At 40.3% G+C, this 21,251-nt stretch overlaps 2 protein-coding genes across 6 annotated transcripts in view; one reads left to right on the forward strand and one right to left on the reverse strand.

The window, feature by feature from the left end:
* The window catches only part of ERP44 (endoplasmic reticulum protein 44), a 96,991-nt gene extending 82,591 nt beyond the window's left edge, over positions 1 to 14,400 (reverse strand). The window contains exon 1 of one of the 2 annotated variants that reach the window (XM_049896057.1): positions 14,103 to 14,400. In XM_049896057.1, the coding sequence (XP_049752014.1) occupies positions 14,103 to 14,159 (57 nt within the window). In that variant the 5' untranslated portion in view covers positions 14,160 to 14,400. The remainder of the gene's footprint in view (positions 1 to 14,102) is intronic. The other variant, XM_049896056.1, reaches the window with a different exon arrangement.
* Positions 14,401 to 14,546: 146 nt separating this feature from the next.
* Positions 14,547 to 21,251, forward strand: part of INVS (inversin) — a 167,964-nt gene continuing 161,259 nt past the window's right edge. For 3 of the 4 annotated variants that reach the window (XR_007518681.1, XM_049896047.1, XM_049896049.1), the window contains exons 1-2: positions 14,547 to 14,738; positions 17,463 to 17,592. Coding sequence is in view for 2 of the 4 variants with exons in the window: in XM_049896047.1 (XP_049752004.1) it covers positions 17,487 to 17,592 (106 nt within the window). In the remaining 2 variants the exon portion in view is untranslated. Of the gene's footprint in view, positions 14,739 to 17,462; positions 17,593 to 21,251 lie in introns of those variants that run through there. The other variant, XM_049896048.1, reaches the window with a different exon arrangement.

Consider the following 21,251-nt stretch of genomic DNA (forward strand, 5'->3'; position numbering starts at 1 on the left):
TTTTGGCAAATCTCTCTCTCTCTAATTTCTAACTGGTTCTGTTTCTCTAGAGAACCCGAAGTAAGATAGTTAGTTAACCTGGAAATCCAGACCCTGGAATGGTTTCCATAATACAACAATTCTCCCTGAAAGGGATGTATATTACATACCTAGCATTCTGGGGAAAGAATCCAACTAAAAATGTATGTTTTAAGTATGCAAAATATTTCAACATAACATTTGCTTATATTTACAGTTACACACACATATATTCTCTCTTTACTCATAGCAACTCTGATGCTGAAATAGCAATTATGATCACGTCTATTTTATAAATAAGGAAACTGAAACTTTGCAGTATCTGGCATACAGTAAAAATGCAAATATTTGTTAAATGAATAAGACTTAAATAAGCTAAGTGGCTAGTTATGGAACAGGGTTCAAACCCAGGTCTCTTCTAATTTTAAAACCAGTGACCTAGACAACAAAACACAGCTGCCTCCAGGGACTATTCTCATCATTATGCAAACAATTTAAGCATAATAATAAGTACAATTATAAACCAGAACTAAGCAGATAACTTATTCACTTGATGATCACATTTTTATACCACTTTTGTTAGTGTAATAATGACAGTACAAGTATTCAGATCAGGGAGACCACAGGGGCTGGAAAATAGCCATGCCAGCCCATTACTACAACGCACATGCTTTTAACACCACTGGATGGACAATTTGAGTTTCAATAAAAGGATATGTATTGAATCATTCATTTGCTGATTCAATTGTCCAAACACAAACATTTGTTGAGTACGTACTATGTGGCAGAAACCAGAAAAGTTCAAGTGTACACAAAGTGCCATGGATACACTAACGGTCTCATTTTATCTTCCCCGAACTGTGTAGGAGAGGTCATTATCCCCATTTGATAGGTGAGAAAATGGAAGCTCAAAAAGATTAAATAACTTTTTGAAAGCTATGTGGTCAAGCTAGGAATCAACTCCAAGTTATGAGTATATGGAGATGTACACGTGTGGGCATCTTATTCCTTCTGTATTCCAGCATAAACAGTAGTCTACCACTCTACACCAGGGTTAAACCAGAGCCCAAAATACACTCATTATTGTCACAAGTCCATTCAAGTTTGCAACAATATGCACAGAAAAAGATTGGAAGGATATACTCTAAAATGTTTTCAGTGGTTGGTATACGTACTTTTTTCATTATTCTTTCCTGTACCACTGCTTTTAGGAATCAAAATACATGTCAGGAAATTTTTCAACATTTTAAGCTATTACAACAGTGTTTTTCACACTGCAGGTTGTGACCCATCATGTCACACACAGAAAATTATATGTTTAATTTAGCATACTGGGGCACACTGGGTTAAATGGCTAAGGCTGCTCCCAGCAGAGGCAACAGGGCCCGGGCTTGAAGATATCAATATTACATGCTGCCAGCCAGCATCCCAGTTAGGAGGTTCTACGCTATTGGTCAGATCAATCCAAAACCAAAACCAAACCCATTACTGTCAAGTCAATTCCGACTCATTGGTCAGATCAGCATTTTTTTTTAAATAAAACACAGGAAAAAAAAAGAAAACATTAGCAAACAATATACATAGTAAGGAAAAGTACAGTTTGTGAAAATGTGTTTTAGCTATTCAACTTCATCTTCTAAGGCTCTGCTCCTCTTTCACTGTAGGCCAAACACACTGCCCTTGCCATTCCTTGAATACGCTGGGGGCACTTTCACATTAAGGACTGTGCACTGGCACATGCCTCTGCTGGAAGGCTCATCCCCCAAGAAATCTAAATGACTAACTCCCTCACCTATTTCTAAGCTTATCTTTTCAAGAAGACTTAAAAACGACAACTCCCCTCCATATCCCTGATCCTCCTTACCCTAGCTCTATGTTTTCTTTTTTTCCGTAACACTTATCAAATTCACTGTGCCCTAGTGACACACTGGTTAAGAGCTCGGCTGCTAACCAAAATTTACCAGCTGCTCCTCAGAAACCCCATGGGGCAGTTCTACTTATAGGGTTGCTAGAGTCAGAGCCAACTCTAAGGGCAACGGGTGTGGTTTTTTGGTTTTGTAATAAACTAGATGATTTCTGAAACAAAAAGTAACACATGCTCTAAAATGTAGTGGAGTCTTTATATTTCTAATTCAAAATTAGGGTCTCTGAAACTGTTAATTCAAAGGTTAAACTAACAAGGAACTAAGTTTTTGCAACACTGTGATCCTTTTGTTAATTTCAAGCAAATCATAGACGAGAATTAGCATTCAATCTTATAGTAAAAATCACTGCTATCTAGAAAGCTTAAGAAATGAGTCAATTTGAGTAGTTGTTTTCTAAGAAACTACTCTGACTTTAAACAACAAAATAAAAACAATAAGCAAACAAACAAAAAACCTTCCTTATTCTTAGTTCTTTTAAGAATATGAAGTCATTACAGAAGCGTGAGCTTGTCAGATGGCTGGACTTTACCGTACTTGAGCCAGGATGGTAGTAATAAAAGCCAAAGTTACTAAGAATGTCCAAATTTCTTCTCTCATAGTAACTCTAAATGACAACACTTAATCTTACACTGAAGTTATTCCTTAAGCCAGGAGACAGACTTCAACGCTGTGGTGTTCAGTTTTAAAAATTGCTATTTCCTTCTACATTTTCTGAAACCTCAAATACAACAAAATGTGAGAATATCTTATCCAAAGGGTCAAGAAATTTTAACTCATTTGACATTTTATTTGCATATTTTTTTTATACTCCGTCACTAAATTATACCTCACATTTTGGAGCTGGATCAAATTTCTTAGAAAACTGATTTTTAGCATGCATTAAATATTAGTCTGTTCTCATGAGCACATATAACTCTGGGTCATTTTCAAGTAAGCAGAAAGATACACAATAACTTACAGATTTATCAAACCAGAAGATTAAGCTCTGGCATGGTATCCTTCTAAGAACCTAGGGTAAACACAGCATATCAAATAGGCTATCTTTTCACAGGTAATTTTACTAGCTCAAATGTACAGTACCTTCCTATTTTTAAAAATTTCCTTGAATATCATTTCTAAAGATGTAGCCCTCAAAAGGTATTTTATCACAGAGACAAAGCGCAGCCCTTCAATCCCCAAGCCACAGTCACATTCCATCAAAGCCAGAAGCAGCAGAGTCCATTCAATTTTCAGTTGGGAAAAGTACGGCCTCAAGAAGGAAAGTGACTTGTCCTAAGTGACACTGTAAACTAGTAGAACAATCAATAGAAACACTCAAACTCTTAGCTTCTAATTTTAACTGGTATCCTCTGGTGCCTCCCTAATTTGCCCTCCCAAATCCCTGATTTGCTATCAGGCAACCAATTAGCCAAAACTGTGCTCATTGAGAACTACTGACATTTTCCAGATTATTGTTGTCCCTTGCTCATGCAGGATATATTTCTCACAAGCTTTGAATCACTATTTAAAGAAACTTCCTCATTCTTTATCTCACTTTTGTCTCAGTTTCTGAGACAGACAGCAAGTGTGAAGCTACACCAGCACCATTCAATGACACTTTCTGTGACGATGGAAATGTTTCATAATCTGTACTGTTCAATAGAGTAGCCACTAGGCACGTGAGGCCACTGAGTGACTGAAACGTGGCTATTCAGGCTGAGGAGCTGAATTTTCTATTTTGTTTACTTTTAATCAATTTACATTTACAGCAAAGCGCTACAAGATTATAACTTTAGTAACGTTGCTGAGTATGATCCACTCATGGTTCTTATACCCCTTTACACCCTGTTGAACTGAGACAGACACTTACAGTAGAATCCCTCAGGTAAAAAGGGCTCCAGCTGCTTTTATTCAGGGTCAAGAACTTTTCCGATTCATTTTACTAAAAGACCTTTTAGTAAAATATTTTCAATCTAATCACCAAAAAAAAAAAAAAAAAACAAACCAAACCTGGTACTAGGCTATTACTAGATTTTGATAATCTTAAGAAATGGGGGGGGGGGTTGGCATTCTATTATTGAGTCTACAGTTTCTTTTGCTCCAACGTTATTACAATGTTTTTGAGATGGCTTCCTTTTTCTTTTTTTCATTGCTTTTCTCTATTAGTAATGATTGTGTCTACAAACTCAGGTGACTTAAAATTATAGTCAAATATGATGTTCAAGGTTCTATGTAATGATATGAAGGAATCTTAAGGGATCTTCATCACCATATTACCAACAGAATCAAAGCAGTCTGAATTTGACGAGACCTGAGGCAATATACCAGAAGCTCCTTCAAAACAGCATTTTTTTCCTCCTCTCTTGAGTGGGGCTACCTAATACTGTTAATCTGAATGCTGAGCATCCATAAAGACCACAATTTTTATTTTGGCTAAACTGATAAGTTGTTCTAATGAAAACTGGCCAAAGGGTTTGTCAGCTTCTTTAAGGTCAATTCTGACATCTGGCCATATCAGAAGGCCAGACAGCAAGGCTTCCCTTCAAAAAACAAAGCCAAACAAACAGGTATTCGATTTATCTTAAAGTTCTCTTGACTTACACAAAAAGGAAGGGTAAAGAAAAGCACAGTCCTTTTCTTCATTCTATTTAGGACTGAGAATTAACCCATCATTCTAACCCTTTCTTAAAGGCTCTATTCAAATTCATCTTTCTCCAAGAAGACTTTATTCCTCCATTGAGAAATAATTTCTGCTTCTTCCAAACACCTACAGCAGTACTTCTCAAACTTTAAGGCGCACATGCATCAGCTGGGTATATTGTTCAAACATAGATTCTCATTCAGTAGGTCTGGGAGAGGCCTTTTCAAAGATGCCTAGGCTCCAAACCATACTTCTGAGTGGAAGGGATCTATAACACACTTCTATTAATACTTTATAGTCTCTTGGTCACAAAATGGTTTGCGCTCGACTATTAACCTAAAGGTTGGCAGTTTTAATCTACCCAGCAGTGCTGTAGAAGAAAGGCCAGGCAATCTGCTTCTAGTCATTGAAAACCCTACAGAGTACAGTTCTACTCTGAAACACATGGGGTCACCATGAGTTGGAATCAACACGATGGCAATGTTTTTTTTTGTTTTTTTAAATCAATACCTTCAGGGTATGCATGGAGCCCTCGTAGCACAGTGGTTAAGAGCTCAGCTGCTAGCCAAAATGTCAGCAGTTTGAATCCACCAGCTGCTTCTCGGAAACCCTGTGGGGCAGCTCTCTCTGTCTATAGGGTCGCTATGAGTCGGAACTGACTCAACAGCAGCAGTTTTTGGTTTTCGGGGGTTTTTGTTTTGTTTTTAGGGTATGTATCACTTCCCTCTTGGTATTCTAATTATTATATATACATCTTCTACCACCAACTGAATTATAAATTTCTTGGACACATTATACGCATCTTAATTATCTTTTTCTCTTCCATAGCAGATAGCAAACAGATACTCAAATGGGGGGAAGAACAGAAAAAGTAATACCAATAATATTGATTGAGCTCCTATAGTTTGGGGCATAGACAGGCCCTCTCTGTGGAATCAAATGTAGACTAAAGATCAATAAATGCTGTGAAAAGTCTGTTTTTAATTACTTCCTCGGTTAGATGAAACACAGCATAGCAATGGTCAACAGTAGAAAAACTGTAACCTAAGTATGCTTATTCCTTAAATAGTACATCTAAAGGTTGAACTACCATAAAGCCATCACAAATCATGGCCTATAGTCAAGAAAAGGTTTTTAACGACTGTAGCAATTAAACATCTTCTCCATGGTTTTTACAAGATTTTAACCATCACATATATTATTAAATTCAGATGGACAATACAGTGTATTCTAGTGCCTCTCGGCCCTGGCTGCATCTTAGAATCAACTCAGATAAAGGGTTAAAAACCGTGTGTGTGTGTGTGTGTGTGTGTGTGTGTAGCATCTAAAAACAGATGATCAACAATTATATAGAAAAATAGGCCAGATGTGTGTGTGTGTGTGCACAAGCATCTAAAAGCAGAGGACCAACAATTACATAGGAAAATAGGCCAGAGACAGGAAGAGAGTCCACAGAAAAAGAAATGTAAATGGCCTTTAAATACAAAAAAGCAGCTCACCCATAATAAAAAGATGCAAATTAAAACACACTGACATACAATTCCTCACTAATTAGATTAATAAACACCCAATCTTTTGACGTTAAACTATGTTAACAAGGCTATAGGGAAACTGTTACATTGTTAATGAGACTACCCAAAGGCAAGATCTCTATAGAAAGAATTTGACAGTATCCAGCAACAACTACAGAGTTACATATGCATTTACATTTTGCCCCAGCAATTCCACTTACAGGAATTTATCTCAAAGACATAGTAGCAAGAATATGGAAAGATAAATAGCAGCTAACTGAATCCCACCAAGGTACTCCAGGGGCTCTGTGGAACAAAGACCTATCTGCTTTCTTTCCAGGCAAAAACCTGTGATCTGCTTTCCTAAAGATTACAGCCCCCCGCCCCCAAAAAAACCTATGGGGCAGTTCTACTACATCACATGGGGTCACTATGAGGTGTCACCTAACAACAACAGCATTCTTTGCAGAGAGGAGCCTGTGGGTAGTGCAAGTGGTACAAACAGCCCAGTGTTATTTTGGCTGCAACAGGTGGTTTGGGGCCACTCAGATGCACCACAGAAAAAAGGCCTGGCAATCTACTTCCAAAAAATCAGCCATTGAAAACCTTATGGAGTACAGCTCTACTCTGACATATACAGGGTCTCCATGAGTCAGAATCAACTAGATGGAAACTTTTTTTTTTTTAATTTTAGTTCTTTGCAGAACTATTTGTAATAGAAGAATGAAAACAACAAAAGTTGAATAAACTATGTATGATACATCTACCTAGTAAATAAGCAGTTTAAAAAGAAATAAGGAATATTTCTATCCTGATCTCTAAAATAAATGTTTAAGTTTTTTTAAAAAGGTTAAGCAAAAGGAGACCAAAAACTCCTTGCCATCGATTTGATTCCAACTCATAGCAATTGTATAGGACAGAGTAGAACTGCTCCATAGGGTATCCATGGATTGGCTGATGGATTCAAACTGCCGACTTTTTGGTTAGGAGTTGAGCTCTTAACCACTATGCCACCAGGGCTCCTAAGTGTTTAAAAAAGAGGAATAAAAAGGTTTAGCAAAGGGGGAGGAGATACATACACATAAATACATATAACTTCCTTTTATTAAGAAAAAAAAGGGAAGGAAAGACCATAAAATTGGGAAGGAGATTAGAAAGAGAGACAGATATACAAGCTAGACTTCTCTAATTATAACTAACTTTATAGATTTTGCTATAGAAGCAGTAAGCTTCACATAAGTATGAAACAAAAAATAAACATATGGGCCTAACTATGTACCACTTTGGTGGTAAAAAACACAGAATTTAACAACAAATTTATAGAAAACACAAGGGACAGAAAAACATATTAAACCACACCACAAAGATGCAATCGGTACCATCCAGAATGTTGGAAACTACAGGAAAGACAGTCCAGTTTCCTTAATAAATAAATTACAAGGAAAAAAAAATTAGATGGAGAGTTAACCTATAGATTAAAAAAGATTTGTAAGAGACATATGAGCAAATTGTAATGCATGGATCTTATACAGTTCATGCTTTCAACATTCAATCAGTTAAAAAAGGAAGAAATTGAAACAATCAGAGAAATCCAAACATTGACTAGATATTTGAAGATGTGATAATGGTATTCTGGTTTTTATTTTGCTTTTAATCCTTATCTTTTAGAAAGAGATACTAAGGTGGCGGAGGGCAACCATCTGGGGAATTTTTTTAAAAAACCATTGTCTGTGTTCCACAGATATAACTGGTCTGGAACAGGCTTTAACATCTTTTTAAAAGTGCCCCCAGATGATCGACTGTGCAGCCTGCTTTTGTGAACCACTGATTTGGGGCAAGATGTATCAACAGAATAAATAATTCACCTAGTTATCAGTAAAACTATGTGCCTGAGAAAATCTCTTGGAGATTGGAATCTATATTTATTACTAACATTAATGGCTAAAACTGACATCTCTGAATTCCACTTTACTTATTTTTAGGTAGTGGTTTTAATTAAATAAATGTCTACCTACCTGGCTCTCTAATTTACTTAGCTTTCTATCTAACCAAACTTTTCTTGGTTTCCTGTAAAATACTGAACAAACCAGCAGCAACAATGGCAAAAGTCTCAAGTGTCCAGACAGGGCAATTAGGGACACTAACGACTTATAATCTGTAAATACATAATTATCAATACATACATAATTGTCAATACATTAATGAGAAAACATCGTCAATAAAGCAACTGAAGGGGAGTGTTACCAATCTCTGAACCACAGAAGAGGTTACTTAGGATGTATAAGTCAACTTCATTCCAATTTAGTCCTACTTCTCTTATCTCATCTCACCTTTTCGAAAGTCTTGTACACAACCAATGCTAGAAGAACAATGCTAAGAAATAATTTAAGTAAGAAATGGTCAATTTCAATCCTGAAGAAACCCATCTCAGATAGAAGGACAAGCAGAAAAGGGCTAATTAATCATCAGTAACAGATTACTCAGCCAGAGAGAGAAATGAAATTCACCCTTAGCTTACCCTATGAGCTGCCATGTAATAATCACGGCTCAGTGAAATGAAAAACTGATACCATGATACACCTGGCCAGGTGCCTTGCTCTGATTCAAGAAGCTCTCCTTAAAAGCATACACAATTAGAAAGCAATTTCCCAATCCCAATATTACATAAACCAAACTCACCACTGTCGAGTGGATTCTGACTCATAGTGGCCCTATATGACAGAGCAGAACTGCCCCAAAGGGTTTCCAAGGCTGTTAATCTTTACGGAAGCAGGCTGCTACATCTTTCTCCAGTGGAGCAGCTAGTGGGTTTGAACCGCTGACCTTTTGGTTCGGAGCTGAGCATTTTAACCACTGTGCCACCAGGGCTCCTCATATATTACATAGATGGAGCTTTAGCAGAGAACCATCATGGTCTCCAGCATTTAAATCATCCACAATTATGGTAGCATAGATTATACGATGTTCAGAACTAAAGTCTGTAATCACACAGCTAATGGATCAACCCAAGTCATACTGGGAACAGTATTTCCATATATTAAAAAAAACTAAAAGGTGACGGAAGTGTTTCTTAAAATAAGCCTGCAATGAAACAATTCATTCTCTAAAATCCTGACTTAAAAAAAAAAAAAATGACGGCCCAGGAAAAAAGTTATCACTTTGAGCTTGTGTTTAGTTACCCATTCCAGAAAGACTTTTTAGGCATAGAGTATGTTTCAAAGTGCTTAAAGGTCATGAAAAAGGTAGCCATTTGCCTCGAGAAGTTTAGGAATATATGTTTCTACAGTTATCTTATGAACTCGACTAAATCTGAATAGGCCTTGCTCTTTAGGGCTGAATTTTCCAGGAAAAAAAAAAAGTGTAGGAAAAGAATATGTGGTTTTTTAGAGCAAGCCATTTAAGGAAAAAATTATTACCTCGGCTAGATGGGAACTTGGGTTTTCCATGGCTGTGTGTGGGCAGGGATAAACTTACAGTCTGAGAGGGAAAGCTGGAGGGAGCAGGAAGATAGTACTTTGAGGAACGTAAAGGATACATTATTAGATAGGTGGAATACTGAGTAAGCAGGTTCCACCAGGAGGACAGAATTATCAGTTATGTAAGCCATTCAAAGCTGCAGTTAGACAAGACAAATGTTTCATAGATACTAACTAACTGTTGTTGTTGTTAGGTACCATCGAGTCGCTTCTGACTCATAGCGACCCCACGCGCAACAGAACGAAACACTGCCCGGTCCTGCGCCATCCTTACAATCGTTGTTATGCTTGAGCCCATTGTTGCAGCCACTGTGTCAATCCACCTTGTTGAGGGTCTTCCGCTGACCCTGTACTCTGCCAAGCATGATGTCCTTCTCCAGGGACTGATCACTCCTGACAACATGTCCAAAGTAGGTAAGACGCAGTCTCGCCATCCTTGCCTCTAAGGAGCATGCTGGCTGCACTTCTTCCAAGATAGATTTGTTCGTTCTTTTGGCAGTCCATGGTATATTCAATATTCTTCGCCAACACCACAATTCAAAGGCGTCAACTCTTCTTCAATCTTCCTTATTCCTTGTCCAACTTTCACATGCATATGATGTGATTGAAAATACCATGGGTTGGGTCAGGCGCACCTTAGTCTTCAAGGTGACATCTTTGCTCTTCAACACCTTGAAGAGGTCCTTTGCAGCAGATTTGCCCAATGCAATGCATCTTTTGATTTCTTGACTGCTGCTTCCATGGCTGTTGATTGTGGATCCAAGTAAAATGAAATCCTCAACAGCTCGAATCTTTTCTCCGTTTATCATGATGTTGCTCATTGGTCCAGTTGTGAGGATTTTTGTTTTCTTTATTTGAGGTGTAATCCATACTGAAGGCTGTGGTCTTTGATCTTCATTAGTAAGTGCTTCAAGTCCTCTTCACTTTCAGCAAGCAAGCTTGTGTCATCTGCATAACGCAGGCTGTTAATGAGTCTTCCTTCAATCCTGATGCCCCGTTCTTCTTCATATAGTCCAGCTTCTCGTACCATTTGCTCAGCATAGAGATTAAACAGGTATGGTGAAAGAATACAACCCTGACCCACACCTTTCCTGACTTGAAACCAATCAGTATCCCCTTGTTCTATCCGAACAACTGCCTCCTGATCTATGTAAAGGGTCCTCATGAGCACAATTAAATGTTCTGGAATTCCCATTCTTCGCAGTGTTATCCATAGTTTGTTATGATCCACACAGTCAAATGCCTTTGCATAGTCAATAGAACACAGGTAAACATCCTTCTGGTATTCTCTGCTTTCAGCCAGGATCCATCTGACATCAGCAATCATAGCCCTGGTTCCACGTCCTCGTCTGAAACCGGCCTGAATTTCTGGCAGTTCCCTGTCAATATACTGCTGCAGCCGCTTTTGAATGATCTTCAGCAAAATTTTGCTTGTGTGTGATATTAATGATATTGTTCTATAATTTCCACATTCGGTTGGATCACTAGTATATGATTATTAAAACTACCTTGGTAAACACTGTGTTCAAATTGGATCTAACTTGACTTGTAATTTATTTCCTACCCCATTAATCTTTACAGGTATTTGCTGAAGTGTCTTTTAAGTTTCTACTCCTCTACATTTGCTAGAAAGATAAATAAAATACGCAAAATGTTATCTGGGTAGTAAAATTACTAGGAACTTTTTTCTTCTTCTTTATATTATCAGAATTTGGAAGATTTCTGTAAAAAGCATGAGTTAGCTCAAAATAAACCCTGTCTCCTTTTTAAAGTTAGCTCCAATACCAAACACCATTCCAGGAAAAGTGTATTTGATGTAGTTTTTCTAGTCAATATTTCAATTTTTCTTTCCAATATCTTAATATTTTTGCCCTTTCTGCTTTTTGGTAACCTAAAAGTAATTTCTAGCAGACAACTCAAAATCCAGGTGTCATGGATTGAATTATGTCCCCCCCAAATGTATGTATCAATTTGGCTGGGCCATGATTCCCATACTGTGTTACCATCCTCCTTTTCGTGATTGTAATTTTACGTTCAGAGAATTAGGGTGGGATTGTAACATCGCCCTTACTCAAGTCACCTCCCTGATCCAATGTAATGGGAGTTTCCCTGGTGTGTGGCCTGCACCACCTTTTATTTCTCAACAGATGAAAGGGAAGCAAGCAGAGAGTTGGGGACCTCATACCCCAAGAAAGGAGCACCAGGAGCAGAGCGCATCCTTTGGAGCTGGGGTCCCTGCACCTGAAAAGCTCCTCAATCAGGGGAAGATTGAGGACGAGGACCTTCCTCCAGAGTCGAGAGAGAGAAAGGCTTCACCTGGAGCCGAGGCTCTGAATTTGGACTTGTAACCTATTAAACTGCGAGAGAATAAATTTCTCTTTGTTAAAGCCATCCATTTGTGGTATTTCTGTTACAGTAGCACTAGATGACTGATTCCAGGCTATTATATGGATAAGGAAAAAGGTATTATCTAGTTTCCTTAAGAAGAGAAACCACATGTTCTTGTGGTCTCTAATAATAATATTGTTGCTGTTAAGTGCCATTGAGTCAGTTCCAGCTCATGGCGACCCTATGTGTATAGGGCAGAACTGCTCCATAGGGTTTTCAAGGCTGTCACCTTTCAGAAGTGGATTGCCAGGCCTGACTTCCAAGGTGCCTCTGGGTGGGTTCAAACTGCCAACCTTTCAGCTAGTAGTGGAGTGCTTAACTGCGTTGCCCAAGGACTCCATCTAATAAGTATTATTCAAATACTTCTAGAAGGAAAAATGAATCAAGTGTATATATAATTAAATCACCAAGAAACAGTAGGCAACTGTTAAAATATTTTCCTCCAGACAGAATTTCAAATTCTCAGTAAACCTTGAAATCTTTAAACCTTGAATCAAAAGTATCTCCTTGTGTTATCTTCGAATCAAATAGTTTAGCCTAATTAGAAAAGAATGTCTGCATTAAGCATTACACTATTTTAAAGAAATATCTGTACGTGATGAAACCGACAATAGCAACTCAAAAGGGTAATGCGAAACTTAGAACAGCAGTGAGCTTGTGCTAATGATGGTGAAATAGTTTGGAAAGGGTTGTTGACAAAGGTGGCACAAGGTGAAGAATGTAACCAACGTCACTAAACTGCACATGTAGAAACTGTTGAAGTGTTGTATAGTTTATCGTATGTATTTTCATTGAAAATAAAAATATATATTTTCCTCCAGACATAAGTTATTCACTGCTATATACTTATAAAAAGTGGCAATAAGACTTTCTATCATTTAATGTTATCATGGTTATATACAACTTTTAGACCCCAAAAGTTTTTGACACCCATTTAGTTTTTTATAATACTTTTTCTCTAAAAACATCCACGTGTTACGTGTACAGCTTTTGAATATGGCCTGCAAGCCATTTTAAAGGGAAAAAAAAAAAAACGGGGAAACAAACCCTATTTCAAACACAAATGTTAAAAATTTAAAGCGTTATGGTAGAATAAGCACTGCAAGTCAAGAGACCTGTTTCTAGTCCCAGCTCTGCCAGTAACCAGCTGTAACACTTCCTGTGAGTCACTTAATTATGTTTGCTAAATTCTGAAGTGATTGTAAGTTAACAATCACTAATGTTCACCTTAAATTTGACTTTGTAAAAATCTATTGCAATCAAAGTGTTTTTGACTATTGTATTCTAATGAAAGCCCGATGAAATGATGTCATTTTGCCACATGAGGCTAGTCCTCCACCTTTTTTCTCAATTTGAATGGTTGGCTGGATCACTTAGGTTGACACTCAAGATGTACTTTGGAGGAAGAAGAATTGAGGAAAGATTACAAATTGGGATAGAGCTGGGCATGTGAGGGAATTAAGAAATGAGTATGTCTGTATGCAGAAGACCTAGTCATTCTTCAATCAGAAACTCTGCTTATAGACAAGAAATTTACTTCAATAAGGCGGGGTAGGGTAAACAAGATCTGAGGGAAGCTTTAGGTAGTCACACCCTCCACCCTTCAAACCTTTATTTCCTTAGTGGACACCAAACCAGTCTCCAGTTCCGGGTTCCCAACCAATCGCATCAAGCCACAACAGAGGGCTCTGCCAACCTGGTCACCGTTTCAGGGCCCTGGAGTGAGATTCACACGACCCCAGCACCTGTCGACTTCACACCCTTCCCAAAGAGAGGGGGTGGGTCAGAACAGTAGGTCTATCCCCCGTCCTTTCGACTCGTGCCCCCACCAAGTCCACGAACTCTCCACACTGAAACAACCCCCGGGCTCCGGAGGGTAGGAGGAGCCCCTCCGTCTTGGCCCTCCCATGAGTTCCTCCCCAAGAGCTAATTCTCCTGTCTACAGGTCCCAACCCCCGGTCGTGGCTTCTCAGGCCTAGAGGACCCCGAGCCGGGAAGCGAACACACGGATGCCGAAAGCGGAGGCTGCGAGGAAGGATGCACTCCTCGCCACAGGAGGAAAAGATAGGACGGCAGGGGTAGAAGCAGCAGTGTTTCCCCTTGGCGAAGGCGGGAGGCCGTCTGTGTGTCTTTCGAAGGGTCTGTCATTCCCTCACTCACTCACCAGGAGCAGCAGGGAGCATCTGAGGTCGGGTAAGGGTAGGAAGACGGCAGGTTTCATGGTAGCGTTGGGGGTCCGCGACAGGGACAGGTGTTGGTGGCTGGGGTTGGGCTGGTTTGGGTTGGGCTGGGAAAGGGCTGAGCTCCGGGAGCCGGCGGCAGCGGTAGATTTTCCCAGCAGCGGCACCTCGTCCTCTCGACCCGGAGCTCCAGCGGCGAACACCAGGGACAACTTCCAGCGAGGCCCCGCGCACCCCCACTTCCGGGTCGTGCCCGCTTCGGAGCACACCGGGAAATGTAGTCTTGCTCAACTCTCAGCAGACAGATAATCAGGCATCTAGGACTCCCTTTCCCGGCAGGCTCACGGCCAAGGTCCGCCAAGGCCTCTGTGCGCGGGGCCTTGCGGGATAGAGAGGGCTGGGGCGGGTGTACGTCTGAGTTACAGGGGATGGGAACTACAACTCCCAGAAGGCTGCACGGTTGAGAGCCTCGGGCGGCCTTCTGAGGGGCTCAGCCAACTCCAGCGCGGTGGGGTCTTTCCGGACCCGTTGTAGTTGTCCTGGCCTGGCGGGAGGGGCGGCCCGGTAGGGGTTGTGCCTCCCGGAGCCGCCCCGGGACGTCAGTCCTGGAGGAGGCGAGGGTGAGTAGGAAGGGGTCTGGCTGGGGAGGCTCTGGTCGGTCTGCACCGCCCTGGCCTCTGCCCCAGACTCACTGCCCTCCTGGCCTGGGTTGTAGCCTGAGCCTCCGTCACTGGCCTCCTCGCCTGCTGCCTCTTCTTTCTGCGCTAATTCCTGCCTTAGAAAGCCGGGGCCACCTCTTAAGGCCTCAGTGAAATGAGTCCCTAATTACCTCTGTGGGCTCGTGTAAGTGCAGATACCGTAAGGGTTGGGAAAGCACGCTGTAAACTGAAAAACTCAGTTCGACAGTTGTTTACTTAATGCATGGATCACTCCTACAGATAATTACCAAATTCGTCGCCTGGTCGTGGTGGATCTAAACTATGTGGCCCCAGGGTAGTTCTCCAGCCTCAACTGCAGACATCCAGGCCCACGTGCCCCAAATGGTGGGCACACAGTTTACTAAGTAGTCGGGAGGCACTTGGGCTTTTGTGGCTCTTTCTCTACTCCCTGCCTCCTTTGCTCAAGCTTTCCTGCTGCTATCTCAAATGTCACTATCTCTGAGAACTTCCCGACCAACCAATCCTTTAGCCGGAATCAGAATTACTTTTTTTTGCGTGTGACTCCAGCTCCATTAGTTTTGTAGAGTTAAAATTATTAGAGCATTTATTACACTGGCTTGTTTTATAATTAGTGATTATACCCTTGCATTTTATAGCACTTTGTAATTAACAAAGTGGTTTGATTTTCTTCTATGAAAAATGATTTACAAAAAACATTTGAGCTTAAAAAAAAAAAATGAACTTTAATAACTCTAGAGAATGCTTTTCACAGGTTGACAAAACAAGCTAGTGGCAGGGCCAAGACTCTTACTTAGGTCTCCTCACTCCTAGTCCAGGGCTCTTAAGTCTTCCATTCATCTCTCTGACAGCCCAAGCAGAGTTGAAATGGGGAATGAAAAAGAGCAGGGAAGGGATGAATTCATTAGGCCAAGAAATTAAACTTTGGTCCTGTTTACCCTCTGGACTTGGCACTCAGCCTGTGACCTTTCATTCAACAAACATTTGCTGATCACCAGTTATATACCTGTTACTGTGCTAAGTGCTGAGAATTATGAGGTTAAAACATAAATATAAAATGAGATGTTATATATGTATAACATCTAATTTTTAGTATGTTTTTCAAAGGATATAGTTTTTTGTGAGTTTCATATGCTTAAAACCTGGTCACTTAGAAAATGACAGTTTTAGAGTTCAGTGTCTATCATATAGTCAGCACTCAACTTGTTGAATGAATGAGCATGGTCACCCCCTTCATTTTTTATATTTTACAGAAACCTAGTGAGCTGATATAGCCTGAGGGCACACTGCTTCTTATCAACAGAACCAGGCCTAGAGCTCAACCACAATTCCTCTACCATATTTCCACCTCTGCTCCTGTTTTGTAGCTTCTTTCAAGCAACTTTAATATAACCCTGCATATAACAGTGATTCTTCTGAATATCTGGGACATGACAGAAGTATCTGACACCACCCTCTTCCTCCATATTTTCTGCCAGCGTGTTAACACAAGTTGTCAGCAAAGTAAAGACATGAAGAGCTGACCTTTACCATAATTAAGGAAATACCTCTTCTCTAAGACAGAATGTGAACCAATAATCTTTGTCAATGACAACAGAAGTACTGGCTCATCAGCTGTGATGGATTTATCTTACAAAACTCTCCCGGAGCACTAGGAGTCACAGAGATTGGAGGGACAGGCGTTTTGGTGAACTCCCACATGGCAGCAATTAACTGGAGCTGATTAAAAGCTGTTCTCTTTAGATGGGTGTGCTTGCCCCAGTTTGCCAGGGTCCCTAGGACTCCCTGTGTTTCTTATACTTGTATCTCTCTTGCCCTTGTAGCCGTTCAAGTTTAGAACTTGTGATATAGCACCTTGGGTTTGGGAAGGATGTTTAAGATGATCAGTGCAACTGCCGCTCTCTCCTCCCTCATCAGATGCTTGAGTTCTTCCTGCTGAATTTGTGACATACTCCAACCTCTGCTTAAACACACTCATGACAAGGAACTCACTATTTTCCTATGCAGCTATTGCATTTCTAGAAGATCCTAACAAACCGTATTAAACTACCAGTTGGAACAAAATTTTCCTTAATGAAACATGGTTAATCCTATTGATACAGTGTTCCAAGTAGGGTCCTAAAGTCAAGATTTCAAACTAGATTTCCCTGGTGGACACAAGGAGACAACAAATAAAAATTCTACCTTTCGTGGGCATGAGAGAAAGAACTAGGTAATGTTCAGCTTAGCACTTAAATCTAGGTAATTCTGACTTGACAAGTAAACATCACGCCCTTTTTATGGCTTGGTCATCACCTTTATTCCCAGTATCAATTCTAATATTTAGTATTATGTGGAATCAAATTGCCTGCCTTAGAAATCACAGCAGCTGTTAAGCCCTGTGTCCAATGTTAAATGTTGGGTGTATTTTCACAGATAGTCCTTGAAAAGGGTCTTAGAAGCATTTAACCCTCTCATTTTACACATGAGTCACTTATATGAAAGCTTACCTAATTTGCCACGTGTTGATTCTAGGACTTGGACTGTAGATTTTTTGAATCCTACTCAAATATTTCCAGGAAAACATAATTGTAACATACCCACTTGTTAGCAGTATTAAGATCTGACAAGATCCAGGTTTCAGAAAATATCTACTGTATATACTCATTGTTTGAATCATTGTTCCAGGTTGCTCCAGCTCTTGAAAAGACTATGAACAGGTCAGAGAACTTGCTGTTTACTGGGTCTTCATTAGCATCGCAGGTTCATGCTGCTGCTGTTAATGGAGATAAGGGTGCTCTTCACAGGCTCATCATAGGTAAGCAGTCTTCTTAAATACAGAAATTTTACAAATACTTCTTGTCCTAAAAAAGTTTGTTAATCTTAATTTGCAGTGTACTTTTACATTGTAATGGAAATGTATTATTATTTATATTTTGTTAAGAGTTGAACAAGAAGGAAATCAAATTCTGAAACTTAAAAACATGACTTAGGATTAGGTGAGAAGTAGTTGAGAAATATCTATGTATTTTGCACTGAATCTGGATATGCTAAGAGAATTAATTTATTGTTGTAATAACAGAGATCTAGAATGAGACAGTGGATACTGAGCTGTAGAAATAAAGTTTCCTGGGAAACCTAAATTAATTCCGAATAAAATAATGAAATTAATATAATAAAAATATCTGCATGTTCTTCTCTCATAACATTATCTTCAAGGAAGATCAAAGAGCCTGAAAATTTTAGGCGTTTTATAGTTTTAACTGAGTCCTTAGGAGGCACACGTGGTTAAATGCATGACTGCTGATCAGAAGGTTGACTGTTTGAGTCCACCCAGAGGTACCTCTGAAGAAGGGCCTAGCAATGTACTCCTGGAAAAAAAGTCAGCCATTCACAACCCTGTGGAGCATAGTTCTACTCTGACACACATGAGGTCAATATGAGTCGAAATCAACTCCACAACAACTGGTTTGGTTTTGGGTTTTTTATTCATAGTTTTAATTATGAAATATGTTAAACACATGGAAAGGTGCAGGAAATAAAAACTTATATTTGTAAATCAAATATCCATGCATACCTGGACCTGTTTCTAGGTTCTCTATTCTCTTTCATTGAGCTAGTTGTCTACTATACCAAGAAGTCTAGGTTACTAAAAATTTATAACATGTACTAATTTCCGTTAGGACAGGTCCTCTTGCCTCATTTGTCTTTCTTAGGAGTACCTTGGCTATATGTGGCCCTTTACATTTCCATATATACATATATAACCAAAAAGCCCATTGCCATTGAGTCGATTCCAGCTCCTGGTGACCATGTAGGACAGAGTAGAACTACCCCGTAGGTTTCCAATGAACGACTGGTGGATTCAAACTGCTGACGTTTTGGTTAGCAGCCAAGTGCTTAACCACTGTACCACCAGGGCTCCATGTATATATATGTTTATATATGTGTCTGTATATATATGTATGTTTTCTTGAGGTATAGAGTAAAATACACATAAGTATATAACTTGATGAATTTTTATACGTATATACACCCATATGTATCACTCCAGAAAACTTCCTCGTGCACCTTCACTGTGAGTATTTCTCCCCGAAACCCAACACCTTGCATTAATTCTCAATTTTTTCCCTCTCAGCTCTGAGTGCACCCTTCAATATATGCTGTGGGATAAACAACAGAATTCCTTTAAGTATTAAAGTGAACATGGTGTTAAGCTTTCTTAGAATAGGGTGCTAGAGGGATGTAACAGGAAGAAGAGGCTCTCCTACAGGTTTCCAGTGCAGGTTGGAGTGGGTGGTGTGGGTGTGAGGACATCTGGTAGAGCGCTACCCCAGCCTTGAGCACAGAGTATGGTCTCTCAGTGACCTTGCAGCCCAAGGCTGGTGATACCTTATCGCAGCCTTTCTACACAAGAAACCGCAGCACCACATGGCCTGCTTACTCTGAAGGCCTGCACACGTTGGCTTCTAGGTTCCTACTGCATGCCCACCCACCAGTTGCTGATCACCTGCTCCCCCACCTGCATCTGAAGGATGGCTTAATGCCTGCCCAGAAACTCCAGACCAGCTCCACACTGGCCAAACCAGCAAACTTCTCTGCTATCTGGTGGCTACCTTTTCCAGTGATGTCTGAAGCCTTTCCATGTTTATCCTTTCTTACGTGCTCTCCCTCGGCCCTAGGGTATCGTATAGAATTTTTTATATATCCTGTGGCTATCCTAGGAAACCCTGGTGGCATAGTGGCTAAGAGCTATGGCTGCTAACCAAAAGGTCTGCAGTTCAAATCCACCAGACGCTCCTTGGAAACTCTATGGGGCGGTTCTTCTCTGCCCTATATGGTTGCTATGAGTTGGAATCAACTCAGTGGGAATGGGTTTACAGGTTATGGCTATTCTTTATCATAGTTAGTAATTTTTTATATTAAATATCTCCTGCTTAACTTACTGTGTGGTTTCTATCTCCTGATTGGCCTCAGACTGCTACGTACACACACACAGGTGCATGAATGGGTACATGTACGCCCACACAGATACCCTCTATTTTGACTTTTGTCATCAAGGGTTAGTTTTATCTGTTCTTGATCTCCATATACATAGAATCATATATTACCATTTGTGTCAGGCTTATGTCTTTGAAATTTATCACTGTTGTTTTGTGTCTATCCTTTTTTTTTTTTTTTTGCTATGGTCCTATAGGGTCACTATGAGTCGGAATTGACTTGATGGCAACCAGTTTGGTTTTTTTGGTTTTATGTAGTACCTCAGTGTATGAATATACCACAACTTATTTATCCATTCTCTGTTGATGTACAGTAGGATTGTATATAATTTTGGGCCATTATAAATAAAGCAGCTGTCAACATTCTTGTATATGTTTTCTGGTGGACATGTGTACTCATTTCTTTTGAGTAATATGTGTAAATGTATATGTGTAAATAAACTTAATTTTAAAATAACTTTAGATTTACAGAAAAGTTATGTAGGTAGTTGTAAAAATGGTGTGGGGGTGGTATCTGACTTCCTCTTAACTTCACAAGGGGGAAGGAGAAATCAAGATCAATAGCCCAAGGCTGACTCCTATGAGATGCAGGTCAGACGTGCCTCCTCGGACCTTGTGGACCATGTTCACCAATTCTGACACCAACCTTCCCTCCCATGGCACTCTCTACTTCTTTGTTGGTTTCAATAATTAATTGCAATGGCCACACAGAACTCATAGTCAATACAATTATGGGGTTTATTAGGGAAGTAACAGGTTACAGTTCAGGTTGAGGAATGCTCAGGATATAGTTCTTCCATCAGGACAGCCTCTTTCCAGCCATGCTCACAGGCAGGCCTCTCTCTGTCCCTCGGCCTATGCCCTGCTCAGGAAAGTGTTGCAAAGCTCTTTTACCTCTGCCAGTAAGTGCTTGGAGGTACCCCCACTCTGCCAATAAGCATTGGCCCAAATTGCTCAGCCCTAGCTCCATGGGTCGGCAAACCTTGCTCTACCAAGTGCCTGGACGCACTCTACTCCACCAGCAAGACTCCTACCCAAAGGCCCTTAGCTTTCTCACTGTGTGGGCTAGGAAGCCCCCCACACCATCTCCTGTCATTCTTTCCTGCTGGTTTCTCCTTCCATTGTTTCCCTGCCAGTGCTTCTCGCCATCTTCAGTGTTACAGCTTTCTCTGTCTCACTTTCCGCCTCCTGGTTCCAGGAGCTTCTCAGAGCAGGGGTCCCAGGTCCAAAGGATGTGCTCCACTCTTGGCCCTTCCTTGGTGGTGGTGAGATCATCTCCTTCCTGCCTCTGGGATGGCTCATTTCAAGCCCAACAGGATGGCAAAACTGACAAATTTCCTTGGTGGACCACGATTACTCTATTTGCACAATTCCACCCAATCACTATAGGGTCACTTTGAGTCGGAATTGACTCGACGGCAATGGGTTTTAACAGGTTTACTCAGTCACTTGGGTGGAAGTTATAAGACCATGGCAG

Source organism: Elephas maximus, chromosome 9, assembly GCF_024166365.1.
Source record: "Elephas maximus indicus isolate mEleMax1 chromosome 9, mEleMax1 primary haplotype, whole genome shotgun sequence".
NCBI lineage: Eukaryota > Metazoa > Chordata > Mammalia > Proboscidea > Elephantidae > Elephas > Elephas maximus.